This window comes from Rhinoraja longicauda, chromosome 30, assembly GCF_053455715.1.
Source record: "Rhinoraja longicauda isolate Sanriku21f chromosome 30, sRhiLon1.1, whole genome shotgun sequence".
In the NCBI taxonomy this organism is placed as follows: Eukaryota; Metazoa; Chordata; class Chondrichthyes; order Rajiformes; family Arhynchobatidae; genus Rhinoraja; species Rhinoraja longicauda.
This window is the reverse complement of record NC_135982.1, coordinates 18600644-18616702: the sequence shown is the minus strand read 5'-3', so window position 1 is coordinate 18616702 and position 16059 is coordinate 18600644. Positions and strand designations below refer to the sequence as shown.

At 38.7% G+C, this 16059-nt stretch overlaps 1 protein-coding gene across 5 annotated transcripts in view; it reads left to right on the top strand.

Moving 5' to 3' along the window:
• The window catches only part of LOC144607991 (centrosomal protein of 104 kDa-like), an 85076-nt gene extending 69574 nt beyond the window's left edge, over positions 1 to 15502 (top strand). For 4 of the 5 annotated variants that reach the window (XM_078425187.1, XM_078425189.1, XM_078425186.1 and 1 more), the window contains 3 exons: positions 5474 to 5541; positions 8854 to 8944; positions 13095 to 15502. In XM_078425187.1, the coding sequence (XP_078281313.1) occupies positions 5474 to 5541; positions 8854 to 8944; positions 13095 to 13231 (296 nt within the window). In that variant the 3' untranslated portion in view covers positions 13232 to 15502. Of the gene's footprint in view, positions 1 to 5473; positions 5542 to 8853; positions 8945 to 10938; positions 10973 to 13094 lie in introns of all 5 variants that reach the window. The other variant, XM_078425188.1, reaches the window with a different exon arrangement.
• The last annotated feature ends 557 nt before the right edge of the window (positions 15503 to 16059 follow it).

Below are 16059 nucleotides of genomic sequence, written 5' to 3'. Positions count from 1 at the left end.
CAAAGTTAGTTGGAGCGACAGCAGCGTCAACGGGTGCATTTTGTGGAAGATGCCGACGACTCCCCTAGCCAATTACGCTTTCCTCAGGATACGCTACGCCACTATGGTGCTCCCTCCCTTTTCACCCAGCTGCTGCTGCTTCCCATTTGCTGTTGCTTTGTACAATGCCACTTCACCACTGCCTCCTCCCTAGAGGTCACCACCTTCCACCTTGACTCCAGGGAGAAGGAGGAGGAGGCAGTGTTAGAGGGAGGAGCGGCCAAAACAACGGTCGTCAGGAAGGGGCAACACCTGGTGAGAGGGGAGGGAGCCCCATAGAGCAAGACCGAGAGCATCCTGTGGCAGTCTGAAGAAGGGTCCCGACCTGAAACATCACCTAACCATGTTTTAAAGAGATGCTGCCTGACCAGCTGAGTTACTCCAGCAATTTGTGTGGAGTAACTCGTAGCAGACCCTACCTCTAGTGCTTCTTTAACAGCTGTCAAACCCGCCAAATAATTTGTAAATGTTTATGGCATTCATAAGCAATCAGAAACTATTACAGATTGCTGGCAAATTTCAAAAATTAAAACCATTAGAACTAACTAGATAAACATAACTAATTAAACATTTTAAAAACATGTAATTTTTTTAATGCAAGGAAAATTATCTAATGTTATTCTGACAGCCTCAGAGGTATTCTCTCCTTTGGAATAAATGGAGTCCATATGGCAACCAGGTTTTCCGAGAACCTTCTAAGTTACTGCTTGAAATAGACATTGCAGCTCGATTTCATGAAGAGCCAGTATCAGAAAGCAGTTAAAATGAAAGGATGGGAGCTTTTTGGAATATTGGTCACTCTTGCCTTTGCACCAGTGGTCATCAGAAGTTTTTCAGATTGCCAATATAGCCAAGAGTCAAGATTGTTTTGTTATCATACTAGACCAAGTGGACCCATTGGGCCCAAACCTCTCCTGCATTGATGCAGCACCCCCCTTCCCCGCCCCCCCCTTCCCCGCCCCCCCTTCCCCTCCCCCCTTCCCCGCCTCCTCCCTCCCCCACTCCATCCCCCTCAACCCCTCTTATCCACATTCCTCCTTCTCCCTCCCTAGGAGATATATTTAGACTTTAAAATGTGAATTACTTTTAAAATATAACACTGATTTCAATGAAATTTCTTCCATTAGCACCAAAGGGACGACAGTGAGTAAGGTGGGCTTAAAATTGTCACGCTGTGTACCGTTTTGGCTGTAGTTCAGGAACAAACAAAAAAACGAGAGTTTTAGTATATAGATGTATCGAAACAGATACATGAAATTCTTATTTGCAGCAGTACACAGGTTTACAAACACAGTACTCAATAGACAATGTAACAAACAAACAAAAAAGTCAATAAATTAAAAAAACAATATTGTGCAAAACAAAACAAAGCCCCTAATCCCCAGGGCAGTTCAGAGATGGTGTTTATAGTGTTCAATAGCCTGATATTGTTGGAATTAAACTATTCCTGAACCTGAAATTTTCAGTTTTCAGACTCTTGTACCATCTTCCTTGTGGCAGGAGTGATTTGAAAGCATAGCCAGGGTGGCGTGGGTCCTCGATGATGCTGGCTGCCTTTTTGTACATTTACACTTGTGTACTGTAAAAATCTCCTAGATCGTCAAATGGCCAACAGGTGATCAGAATCTTCTGAAAATAGCAGCTCCACCTCCAGAGATTCTTTAACAGCTGTCAAACCTGCCAAAACACACTAAATACTTTCAAAAGCGGTCAGAAACTATTACACATTTCAGACAAAATTCGAAAATTACAATTGCTAGAGGAACTAAAAGTAACTGGATAAACAAAAGCAATTAAACTAATTAAAAAAAACATGTAAATCAACTTTTTTATAAGGGAAATTACCTAATGTTATCGGTCCCTTGAATGGTGGGGAGGATGACCAGGCAGTATTCACCACTTTCTGTAGTCACCTTTGCTCCCTGGTGTTTGAGTTGCCGAACCAGGCTATGATGCAACCAGTCTACAAGTTCTCTATTGTACACCCGCAAAAGTGCAAGAGAGTATTCATCGACATGCCAAGTCTCCTCAATTTAGAAGAAGGAAGTAGAGGCTTTCTTTATGATTGCATCAATGTGCTGGGTTCAGGACAAATCTTCAGAGATGTGTATGGCCAGGAACTTCAAGTTGTTAATTTTCTTCACCACCTACCCATCGATGAAGACGGGTTTGCATATCCTCGGTCTTACCATATCAAAAATAAATTGCAATATTGACCCAGGTCTGTTATTTACGTTATTGTCTTAGGTATTCCGTTGTAGTTCATATCCTTTGTCAAACTGAACACTTTGATCAAGGTAGACACAAAATGCTGAAGTAACTCAGCGGGTCAGGCAGCATCTCAGGAGAGAAGGAATGGGTGATGTTTCGGGTCAAGACCCTTCAGACTGATGTCAGGGAAGGGGGTGGGATAAAGTGAAAAATGAGGAGCTGTTCCTCCAATTTGCGCTGGGCCTCACTCTGACAATGGAGAGAAAGGTCAGATTGGGAATGGGAGGGGGAGTCGAAGTGCCACCGGGAGATCAGGTTGGTTGAGACAGACTTAGCGGGGGTGTTCAGCGAAACGATCGTCGAGCCTGCACTTGGTCTCACTGATGTAATCAGGTTGTTCGAGAGGAGGTATTTTGCTTGGGCAGTTTACACCCCAGCGGTATGAACATTGTCTTCTCTAAATTCAGGTAGTCCCTGCTTCCCCTCTCTACCCCCTCCCCTTTCCCAGTTCTACCACTCGTCTTCCTGTCTCCGTCTACATCCTATCTTTGTCCCGCCCCCTCTCCTGACATCAGTCTGAAGAAGGGTCTCGACCTGAAACATCGCTCATTCCTTCTCTCCCGAGATGCTGCCTGACCCGCTGAGTTACTCCAGCATTTTGTGTCTACCTTCTATTTAAACCAGCATCTGCAGTTTTTTTCCTACACACCTTGATCCTTAAGATATTGTGAATAATTTAGAAGCTCAATCTTCAGTGTTGTTGGTTATGCATAGCTGAGTCTGAAGTCATAGCTGAGTCTGAAGTCATCGGAGTACAAGGAACACAAACATGTAGCAGTAAATACTTTCAATTTAGTTCTGGTTAGACAGAGTTTGTAGATAGAGAGGAACAGAGATAATGTTTCAGATCAACGAACATTTATTAGAACACTTGTGCTCAGATAAACGTTAATTAATCTGAACCATTTTGTTTTTCTCTCCAGAGATACTACCTAACCAGCTGAGTATTTCACAACTTTCTGTATCTACTGTTGGTGTAAAGCTGAGGATCTGGTGTATCCAGCCTCCGTGCAGTAAAACCAGGAACTATTTCCAGTGCAGAGCTAGAGCAAGAGATTAATTTGCTCACAGCCTATCTCCAGCGCATTCTGTAGATCCACGCTGCTGAGATTTAGCCAGCATTTCTATGCAGAACCACCAAATAACCATTAGTCCAATTAGTTATCCTGCCTTGAGATAAAATCTGCAGCCTGCGTGAACTGTTTTTCGGGAAATAAACTGCACAGCAGTGAATTTATGTTTAGTTAACTACTTTGGGTCAAATGTTTGACTACTTGATATGCCTGGCAAATTCAGTGTTGACCTAATAGGCAAATTACCATTAAGGTGTAGAATAACTTTTGAAAATTTGTGCCTGGTGAGATGACAGTCAAATTAAATTTTGAATTGAAGCAAAGCATCAAAACACCTACCTTAATTGACGACACTGTATAAAACTGCAACCAAATGCAGGCTGTAGTTAAAAACAGTTTTATCTTTGCCTGGGCGGAGACAAACATATCCTTGGGCCTGCTTGGCAATTTTGGAAACAGATTTTGAGAACCAAAGAAATGCTGAACCAGGTCCTAAGGGAGTTCATTGTCTTTGAGAAACTGATATGAATCTGGATTAGTTTACACATCAATGATTATATTAAGGTACCGTCAATAAAAGCTTTGCTTTGATGGTTTCATCTTGCCCCAGATAGAAACAAAAAGCAGATGAAATTGGACTAGTTTTCCTGGAGTTGTATTTCTCATGAAAATTTATGCTTTCGTGGGTTATGGGGTTAAAATGAATAAATATTCAACTTCCATTATATCGTGGAACCAATATAACAATCATTCTTAAACACTTTATCTGTTGTTTATCACAGTGGCCGGTGTGGGTTAGTTGGTCCGAAGGACCTGTTTCCACACTCTGACTCTATAATTGGCAGTAGACTGGATGGGACATTCTTGGTCAAGAAGCTGCAAATAAAGATTATTTCTCGGACTCCACAGCTGTTTCCATTCACTTGTCGTCATCAAATGAGTAATTTAATTCACTGCTGCTTGTTACCTGTGCGCAAATTAGTTTCAAAAATGAGCGCAGTAAAACTCCAATAATCTGGGGCAAATGCAAACCACATTTCTCTTCCCTGTAAAAGACTATTTCACCATCTGGGTGCAGAAATGAGATATAAAACACGCCAAAATCCAATTTACATGTGCAACTCCGAAACAAAATAATGTAATGTGAATAATGCAAAGATCATCCAATATCTTGCAGAAATCTCTGCTTTTATAAATCTTTTAGGATCTGGACTGCATCAGTGCTTTAATTTTATTTGCTTATCGGATATGGGTGTCATTGGCAAGGCTAACCGTTATTTATTGTTCACCCTTAAATGTCACTTTGTAGAGGCAGTTTAGAGTCACATATAGATGAGATCAAGTAAGGATGGCAGGTTTCTTTCTCTGGGAGTCATAGTGCACCAGCTGGGTTATGTAGGTCATCTTCATTTTGTGAAAGTTACCAGTATTCTTAGCTTTTTATTCCAGACTAAACCAAGTGAACCCGTTGGGCCCAATCCTCTCCTGCATGGGTGCAGCACCCTCCCCTCGCCTCCCCGTCCCCCTCCACTCCATCCCCCTCAACTCCCCTTATCCTTATATTATATTATATTATATTGTATTATATTATCCTTATCTATCTCTCTAGGAGATAGATTTAAACTTTAAAATGTGAATAACTTAAAAAATATAACACAGATTTCAATGAAACTTCTTTTATTAGCACCAAAGGGAAGGCGGTGAGTAAGGTGGGCCTAAAATTGTCACGCTATCGTGTACCGTTTTGGCTTAGCTCGGGAAGAAACAAACAAACAAGAGTTTTAGTATATAGATGTTCCTAATTAATTGATTTCAATTCACCATGAATTGAATGTGGTGGATTCAGGCTCTTATCTCCAGATTATTAATTCAGGTTTATCAATGCAGCCCATTCACAACCACTTTGCTACCATACTGAATATCAAATGATCTGTTAACAGAGTTGGTGGAACTTTTTTAGTATGTTGCCATAGTTGTAAATATTGCTTATGTTCACAAGTGGTCAGTTTATCTACAAAGGTGTAAAAATGTTAATAATTAGAATGCATGATGCAAAGAGTAATGAAGTGTTTTTTTGTAACTTTCTGCAGCCGCCAAGCCTGAGAAAATTGCCAATCACTGTCCACTCTGCCATGAAAATTTCCAGCCAGGAGAGGAGGTAAGAACTTGAAAAATGAATTGGGAATTCTATTCACTCTCATCATTTCTATGCAGTAGTTTTTATATTATAGATGATTTGTTGACCTTTTTCCCCTTTCCTTTTTTATCCCGGCTTTTCCCTTTGTTTTTCTGGTGCTTTTGGTTCCTATCCCCAACATGGAGGTATTCAGCTAATTTCAGTTCTGTTTGTGTCCCTCAACTGAATAAGCTGACTCAATGCGGACCAGGGATTGAATTTGAGTTAAAATGTGAATATGGTTTCTTGTATTTTTTGCTGGTTAGTCATTTAAAAGATTCATGGCGGACTTATTTGATAATCTGGTGTGTATTACCTAACTGGAAAAGGATAATATGGGTAGTCTATTTCACTACTCGACTAGCTCAGCAGTGAATGGAATGAGAATACAATCGGGTTTTTTCTGAGCAAGCACTTCTATTATTACTATTATTGGGGTTTATTGCAACCTTGGCTATTGGATAATTGCCACGTTAGGATGATGCATGCAAGGTTAGTTAGATCGATGATGATAAATATTTGGCCAGTTGACTGGACCTTGGGAACCAATTGCTAGGTATGGCTGAGGGTAAATCACTTGAATAGTGAATGAGCATTCTGACTACACTGAGTGCAGATACAATGGGAACAATAGGTCTCTTGAAGTTCATTATTTATATCTTTCTGAAGACAATTGCGGTGGATGCCAAAGATGAGGGAACTTCATTATCTGCAAATGGCTGCCTAATTTACCAATTGAAGAAAGCACACAATGCCAGAGGACGGAGGGAAGGAAATCTGGTGCCTTGGGCATTTCAGATACTTCCTAAGGAAATACTTCCATAAGTATCCTGCAAAGTAAAATTCCCCAATACAAATCACAATCTTCACACTGCAATTTTTAAACTAACATAGTACATCAAATATCAGCTGGGAGAGTCTAGTGTAGGTAACGATTGACACCCAGTCGATGGCCTGCAATTATTTCTGATGAGTGCCCTCTTGCTTAAGCTATTAACCTCTGCACAAAATACACTTTCCTCATAGTGGCTTCACTCTTCATGTCAAAATACTGAATTAATCCCTTTAGACTGCTGCTCAGCATCAATGGTGGCTACTTGGCAAGTAATGCACATAAAAACGTTCTCATTTAGTGGTTGCAGAAATGCATTGTAGGACTAACATTTCAATCCAACAAAGTTATTTTAAAGGGCAATTATGTACCTGATACGATCATATAAAACAGCATACTCTTGAATGGGACTTGATGCCTTTCAATTGATGCTATTAAATGTTCTCATTTCATGTTATAGTTTCATTTAATTTCTTTTTTAATATTGTTGGGCTTTTGTTTATGTATTCTGTTGTCAAGTGTATTCTGGTCTGCCTATTTCAAATTTCTCTTTCATACCTAGTTTCTTTTGACTTATCAATGTAATGTTCCCATTTGGAAGTGGGATTCTGGGGATTTTTTACAGCAGCATCCAAAAAAAATGTTTTTTTAAATTCCAACTGTGTCTGAGGCACAGATACCTTCCCACATTTCTATTCACCTATGTAGCTAAATAAATTTCCGTGTAGCCAGCAACTGATTCCTGACATATTTTGGTGCATTAATCCTGATATAGTACTATCTTACTCAAATTATGTTGAACTTTTTGAAATAATGCTTCTTTGATGTTTCTCTTCTAATTTTAACCATTTTTTCTTATTGTCTTAATTTTCCATTCCATTGACTGATATGTTTCTAGTTTTTGGGGGGATAAATAGAGCTAGGTAATTCAAGATAAAAAATAGCAAGTACTTTTTCCACACAAAACTGAAATTTGTAATTCGCCCCCTCTCCAAAAGCAGTTAAAGCCATATTAATTCAAAATTGATAGACTTTGGTTAGGCAAGTTCATTGAGAATTAGGAAATAAAGGCAGGTGAATAAAGTTAAGATTAAGATCAAATATAATCTCTGAATGGCAAAGCAGATGAGAGGTTGAATTATCTAGTCCCGTTACTACATTCCTAAATACTACTTTCTACGGATAGTTATTCACACTCACAGCTTCTAAAATCATTCTGTTAGAAATTTTCTTGGTTTTCTATTTTATTACTCTTACAAAGATCAATTTACCTTATCATTTGGTTGACCATCCTTTGTTTCCTGTTTTGTCTGCCACAGAAGGCAGTGGTGGCCAAGTCACTGGATGTTTTCAAGAGAGAATTAAATATAGCTATTAGGACTAACGGAATCAAGGGATACGGGGAGAAATGAGGTACTGATTTTGAATGATCAGCCATGTTCATATTGAATGGCAGTGCTGGCTCGAAGTGCCGTAAGGCCTACTCCTGCAACTGTTTTCTATGCTCGTTTCCTTGAATCATATTTTAAAATGTGCTTCATTGCCTTATCAATTTTTATTTAATAAATGTTTACAATTATTAAAACACTAATCTTTCCTACGTGACTTGGCACCACAAGACATGTGTGTTCCCATTTTGCCTTATCCCAACTTTTTTTTCTTTATAATTATTGTGGCATCTTATCCTCACATTGACATTCAGTTTTAAGGGTGGTTCTGTTGTTGTAAGATTGCTATCGTAAAGATAACTTGTGGTATTAGCTAAATAGTATGGACACCATGTACATCGTCCAGACTTCTGTCTTTTATACTTGTCTGTCCCGCTAAGTTACTCCAGCTTTTTGTGTCTATCTTCTGTCTTTTATACTTGATTGTATGAAATGAATAATATATTTACTCATATTTGAATATAACATTAAACTAATTGGTTGTAATGGAAAGGAAACCCAGCGATAACGGGAGACACAGGAGGTAAATTAAAAAGTAGTCCAAAAGCCATGTGGGAACAGCACCAGTGGTATATGTATAATTAGGATTTACCACACAGAAAAGAAGGAAAGGTGAGCTTAATTCAATAGTATAGATAACATATTTGTGATATTTTTGATTTAAAGAACTGGGAAATTTCTGAAAAATATTATTTTATAGAGTTCCAATTTATCAAACTCCAGTTTGCATATGTGCATGAATATTTCACCATTACAATTTTAAAATGTGCAGAGAATACTGTGCTGCTGTTTTAGATCTCCACTCCATGAAATATGTTGGGTCTCTGAATAAAGCTATGGCTTTGTACATTGAAAGTAAAAATTATGCTATCTGGCAGACATGGTGACCTGCTCGCCCTGTGCGGTTTGCACAGATTTCAGCCAAGGCCCTGTCTGCAGCACAGTTCCACAAGGAGCTGCTCACTGCACAGATTCTAACTAACAGAGGCCTCCTTGTTCTTCTAACTCTCTTAGCCCTGGAAAGTGCATCTCATGGGAAGAGACGGCTGTAAAATGAACCCCCGCAGAATGCAGACATTACAGAGGACCCAGCAACTCCAACAAGGTAACATATTTTAATATAAATCAAAGCCATCTTAAGAGCCAGCCTTTAACCTATTCAATTTAAGCACATGCGTTAATGCAAAATGCACCTTTCTATGCTATCAAAGGTTAGTTAGTTTAGTTTATTGTCACGTGCACTAAGGTATAGTGAAAAGCGCTTTTATTGCGTGCTATCCAATCAACGGAATGACAATATTTGATTACATCAAGCCGCCCACAGTCTACAGATACAGATAAAGGGAATAACGTTTAGTGCAAGATAAGTCCATTCGTGTACGATAAAAGGTAGTCCAATAAGATAGATGGTAGCTCAAGCCCATTCTGTAGTTGGTGATAGTTCAGTTGCCTGATAACAGCTGGGAAGAAACTCCCTGAATCTGGGGGAATGCTTTTCAAATTTCTGTACCTCTTGCCTGATAGGAGAGGGGAGAAAAGAGGGAGTGTCCAGGGTCAGATTTGTCTTTGATTATGCTGTTGGCTTTGCCGAGGCAGCATGAAGTGTAGATGGAATGAGTGAAGAGAGGTTGGTTGGCATGTTAGTCTGGGCTACATTCACAACTCTGCAATTTCTTGCAGTCTAGGATGGAGCAGTTCCCAATCTATGCTGTGATGCATCCTGAAAAAATGCTTTCCATGGTGCATCTGTAGAAGTTGGTGAGGGTTGTTAGGGACACGCCAAACTTCCTAAGCTTTCTGAGGAAGTAGAGGCGCTGGTATGATTTCTTGGTCATTGCTTCGGTATGGCTGGTCCCGGGCAAGTTGCTGGCGATATTAACTCGTAGGAACTTGAAGCTTTCAACCATCTCTACTTCAATGCTGCCAATGTATACTGGGGCGTAGGAAGTAACTGCAAATGCTAGTTTACAGCGAAGGTGGACACGGTTGAGACCCGAAATATCACCCACTCTTTCTCTCCAGAGATGCTGCATGTCTCGCTGAGATACTCCAGCATTTTGTGCCTATCTTCAATGTATACAGGTGTAGGTGTACTGCTTCGCCTGCTGATGTTGGTTACAATCTCCTTTGTCTTGTTGACATTCAGGGAAAGGTGTTTTCTAGGCACCAGGTTACGAGGTTCTCAATCTCCTTCCTGTACTCCGTCTCATCATTATTTGATATCTAGCCCATTAGGGTGGTGTTGTCTGCGAATTTGTAAATTTAGTTGGATTTGTATTTGGCTGCACAGTCATGGATATAGGAGTAAAGAGGGGGGCTGAGAACGCATCCTTGTGGGGCATCAGTGTTGAGGGTTATCGTAGAGGGTGATTTGTCACCTATCCTCACTGATTGTGGTGTGTTGGTCAGGAAGTCGAGGATCCGGTTGCATTGGGTGGTGCTGACTCCAAGTTCCACGAGTTTTGAAGATGAGCTTCAATGGATATTGGTATTGAAGGCTTTTGAAGGGATCAATGGCATTCTTTCCAGATCGTCCATGCAAAGATTGCATTATTTTGAATCATATTCATCATCATTTGTTTTCTCATTCTAATTGTTTCCGTTACTCATGTTAATGTTGATGTTTAGCAATATTTAACAGGCAGTCCGCAAAGTATGAACATGCCCCATTGAAAATGGATAGTTTAGGGACAAATGGTAAAAGATCATACCTACCAGTGCTAGTGCTTTATCTTGCTAATACCTTTCCTGGCCCAGTCACTGCTGATCCAGTAGATAATAGATCAGCAAATGTCATTCCTCTGTCTTTCCCTCAACGGTAATACTTCAAATGGCTCCTCATTTTTAAGGGCATTTACTAAAGGGCTGTTTTAAGCTATGTGCCTTTAGTGGTAGATCAGCCCCTCAGGATGACAATAGTAAGCAGATCTAGTTGGTGAATCAATTTGTTATATTAGTTACTGATTGGAGTTTTAGGAATCACTTTCTTCCTGTTTCTGTTGTGTTGATGTCCCCCATACTACCAACGCAACTCAGTGATCTTGTTTGTCTCTTCCTGCCCTCCTTTCTACTCTTCCCCATCTCCAAAACACCTGCCAGAAAGGATATTCAATGGCCACTTGTTTGACAACTTGTAAGTATTGGATTAGTCCTCTGCTACATGGCATTGGGAAGAATTGTTCTAGCAGCCTATTGTTAAAATATAAATATGTCACCTTTATGCATCTGTTAACAAAAAAAACATACACCATAGTCCACCATGTAACATACTATCTAGAAATGTAGACATTTAACTGCAGTGGTTGTTTATATCTCTAAATATCAGATGGTGTTTTGATAACTGGTTATCAAAACAACTTTTAATAACTGCAGAATCTTGAAAAGATGAAGACTGTTCTCACACTCTGCTCCAACTATTGCCTTCTGTAGTGTTGGCTTTAATCGTCAGTAGGTACAGCTCAGGAAACTAAAAACCACTGACTTAAACCAGCTTTCAGATATTTTTCATGAATGCTGTTTCTATTTAGGCCCTAGCATTAGTTAGTAACCTTGAGCCCACTTCCTCCTTGTAAAACATTAAACTTATCTACTAGATTTTGCAAATTCCAGGTAGATGAATTTCAAACGATTTTCACATCAAATTTTCGGATCATTTATTGCAGTGGGGCCGTGGTCTTGTCCTTTATCTGTTGTTTTCAAAAGCCTCTACAATGCAACCAAGAAACAGATTCAAAATCAGATTATTAACTAGAAAAAAACACAATGCTGGAAAAACTCAGGTCAGGCAGCAATGTGGAAAGAGCAAAGGTTTGTAAGCAGAGCACACAGCAGCTGTTCTAACAGTTTCTGTTTTATTTCAGATTTTCAGCATCCATGTTTTGGTTTATTTTCAGATTTCGAAGTAAATTGTTCATGTCGCCACCAGCTGCATGAGAACTATTCTTGATTAGTAAGGGTGTCGGGGATTATGGGGTGAAAGCAGAACAATGGGTTTGAGAGGGAAAGATAGATCAGCCATGATTGAATGGCGGAGTAGACTTGATAGGCCAAATAGCCTGATTCTACTCCTAGAACTTATGAACTATTTTTACAAAAAATGACGGCTAATTTTGCTATTTTGTTTTTAAAATCCAAGTGGATGTTTATTATTGAATGGAATAGAATACCTTTACTTCTTAATTAATTTCAAATACATTGAAAGTTATTTCAGATTGGCTGCCTTCCACAGACAATAACAGCGACTCATCCGCATGGATCAAATAGTGTCAAATGTGTATTTGAAATCAGTGGAAATGACTTGCGATAACTATTGCTTTCAAAGCAAATCCAAGAGCCAATGTGAGATAATCTAATGAAACATCATGCAGTTCGGTATAATGTTCTGCAATCTCCAAGATTGCTAAATGCACCAATACTTTAGTACAGGCATTATAAAAATGTGTGAATGCCTGAATTATCTTTTCCAGTACAGTCTTTATAGAAATTTGAAACTAGAAGTTCTGTGCAACACATCCAAACATTAAAATTCAATTGATTGGAATGAGCCAAAGGCTTTAAGCATGATAGAGCAGACAATACAAAGACAAACTTGACACAAGACCTCAAATCAAATATCGGGTGGGGTTAATGAAAGAATCATGGATTGGGGTTGCATTATGGATTAGGGAGACGTCGGCATATGGAGAATTAATTGCAATGTGATTGCATGACTTGGTGTAGGAATAATTATCCCTGGAGTTGGCGAACAACGGATGGGGCTTTTCCTGAGAGCATTAGGGAAGATGGACCACAAATTGAGCATGGGGAGCATTGCTTTGGCAGTTGTGGGATGAATTGTGCACACAGCCAGGTGGCCAGTTATGGTTACAGAATAGAGTCGAGCAAGTAGTTGGGCTGTGGTCTGAGGGGAGGGGAGTGGGGGAGTCATAACAAGTCAAACTGGACGCACGAGTATTCTGTACCTCCAATTGTTTATATTAAAGTCCCCTTTAAAGTACATTACCCCTGAATCTGGAAGCAGAAGAAGTAATTTCCTTAAATTATTTCTGGTTTTGATAACAATGGAGGAAATTAGGTTTATGCTTTTGAGCAGAATCCCTTTCACTTGTCTCAAATGTTTTAGTTAGTGCAAGCTCAACCCATGCCCTCTGATAGCAGAGGATTTAGGCTCAGTAACATTTTCTCACCACTATTCAAATTGTTACTTCAATATGTTTGAAAATTCTGAGGTAATTAAATCTTTTTGTTTTAAACAGCAAAACCAGGAACTCTGGCTACTTCTCGGCCAGGTCCCACAGGAATTAAAGGACGTTCTCCAACCACCACCAGCAGAATCCCTGCACCAAGAGCAGGGCTAAACAAAACAACAAGCAGGACTCTAAATCGTAAATGAATTTGCTCTAGATAGGACAAGCAGCAAGTCTATTGTAACCTCTGCACCATCGATTCAAAACATTTGATTTGCACTGCCATTTGTGAGAACACACAGGACTAAAATCCCAATATCATCAATAACAAGTGAAAGATTGTTATCAGGAAGATAAAGAACCTTTTGGCGTCTTGGAGTTATTTTGAAGTTCTATCAAACATCCACTCAAGCCAGATTCTAACTTAATTCTTTAATGAACTCCACTCGTATGAAGAAAAAATGGAGTTCAGTAAATTAGTTTTTTCTGTTACAGGCATGTGCCTGGGAACCAAGAGCAGAACACTAGAAAGAGAATAATTCACGGAATTGTGTTTTAACAGAAATGTTTGCTTGTAAAATTTACAATATTTTTCTGTTGCCTACTGTTCACTCAACAATTTCAGCCAAGAATGGAATCGTACAGCTGTGGAGTAATAATTTGTAGGAATCCTTACAGTGCATTATTACAAAAATATATGCAATCATTCCCTTTTAAATTGTGTGCATGCCTGAACAGATGGCTAGGGCAACTATTGTATTTACAGAAATCATATAATTTGTATGAAGTGCTTTATTTTGAAAATTAGCTATTTTTCAATGCGAAGGGGAATTTTTATGCACATATTTGAGTAGCATTTGGGGGATCAAGATTATCATGACCAGATAAATCATTCACTTTTGGGGGCTGACTGAAAGCAAGTACTGTCACTTACTATAAACGCCTTCAGTGAAGTAAATTGTGTAGCAAATAAATCTGTGGCAAAGGCTTCTGCGAATTTGACATGGGAGTTCACTTTGAGATGGATTGAGAAAAGCTAGGCAAGGGGGTTCTCATTGCAGCTCTTTCATGCATCTCTCGTGCAAATGTCTGGTTGCTTTTACTGTATGAATAGATTCATTTACAGTGAAGTGACTTAACTTTGCTTATGTAAACATTTGACAAGGAAAATATTGATGGTAAAAATGCATTGGGGAGATCCATGAACTAAAAGAAAATGCAGCACTTCTAGTTTAATGTTTTGATATAAAATAATTGCCTTGGTGGAGCACATAACGAAGCATCAATTGAAAAATGATACACATGTATAATTCACCTGATTTTTCCATTCATTTAAGTTGCGCAGATAGGTAATGTAATGACTGGAATATGTACTCAAATTCTATAATTTTAACATAATTGCTGAAGATTAACTCATTGAAATCCTAAATACCCTGTGTCTTCATCAAATGTGCACTTGTTTAAAGATGTTGAACTCCACCCAGTTCTTCCTGGATTGTGTGGGTTGTGTTGAATGCAATGTTTATATTGAAATATTTATCAAACAAAACCATCCTTTTTTTAGTCTAGTGCAAATGGCTATGTGTCTTTTAGTCTGTGACTTTTATTCAGACCCAGGGTTGGAGCAAGATTTAGTCCGAGGATGTCAAAAGTAGGAAAATAGGAAAGTAGTATCCATATTAAATATTGGAAGCACAGTGAAAAATGCCAACATTTGAAAAATCACCATCTCATAAATTCTCATGAATCACTGGACTCGGCATGTGAATATTTCCTTAAATTTTAAGCTTGATCATTGGTCACAAAATCAGATTTGGTCAAAAATGCTAAGAATGAAAATTGAAAAAGAATTGTCAGCTCTGTTGCCTAAATTTCTATATCACACGGTCCCGTTAAGCCTTATTTAGCTGATTTTTAATTTAAATTGTCAGAACAATCTTCAGCATGTGAAAGTTGCATAAAATCTTGGTTATCCAGTCTGAAGAAGGGTCTCGACCTGAAACGTCACCCATTCCTTCCCTCCCGAGATGCTGCCTGATCCGCTGAGTTACTCCAGCATTTTGTGTCTACCTTCGATTTTAAACCAGCATCTGCAGTTTTTCCACCTTAAAATCTTGGTTAATCTGATTTAATCTTGTTTTGCTATAGATGCATAATTTCAGAGTATTTAAGAAAATTGTGCAAACTATTATTGGAGTTGATCTTATTAAAAATTATAATATTAATGCTTAATCACTGTGGTTCAGCAGCTGGAGGAATTGAACTAATTTGTCCCCGATTCTATTGATGTATTTATCTTGATCAAAAAATATTGAATGTATATTTTAGAGATGCAGCTGTATATATGTCAAAAATGTCTAGTTTTGTATTTATTACACTTTCCTGTAATATATTTAATCCATTTTCATTACTTCAAATTGGATTTTATTCAACCCTTCAAATGGTTTCTGTGTGATCATACACAGCTTTTTATTAAAACGCACTGCAGATGATGCGAAAAAGCTTTTTCTTTATTTTTCTTTGTAATTCTCTCACTCTCTTTTTCATGGGTGCTTGTCACTGTCTAGTACCGATTTCTCATGTCTGCCTGTGGTAAGTATTCGCAAGCTATTTCTAAGAGGACAAATATCAAAGCCAATCTTAATCCTGTCATCAATCATTTTCCATGTCTATACTTCCAGTAATGATTCCTAGCCAATAGTTAGAGTTGTCTGCCTGACTCATTTATCACTCTTAACGAGGAAAGATGAGGCCAATTGTAGAATTCCTGCTCAACAAAGATGATTATTTTTGCAGGACTTCAGCGGTTTGATCACTGGATAAACTGCGGAAATCAACTTCCAGGCCTAAAACCATTCTACTGTCCAAAATGGGTAATGCACAATGCAGCATAACCTCTTGATTTCTCCTCGCATTACTTATGAAAGGATCTGCCTGTGAGAATGTCTAACTGAGATTCCAAATACACAACATCCGTAGCTTACTATTGTATGTCGTGGAAATTTGCAATTGAAAGAAAATTTACATCCAGCAA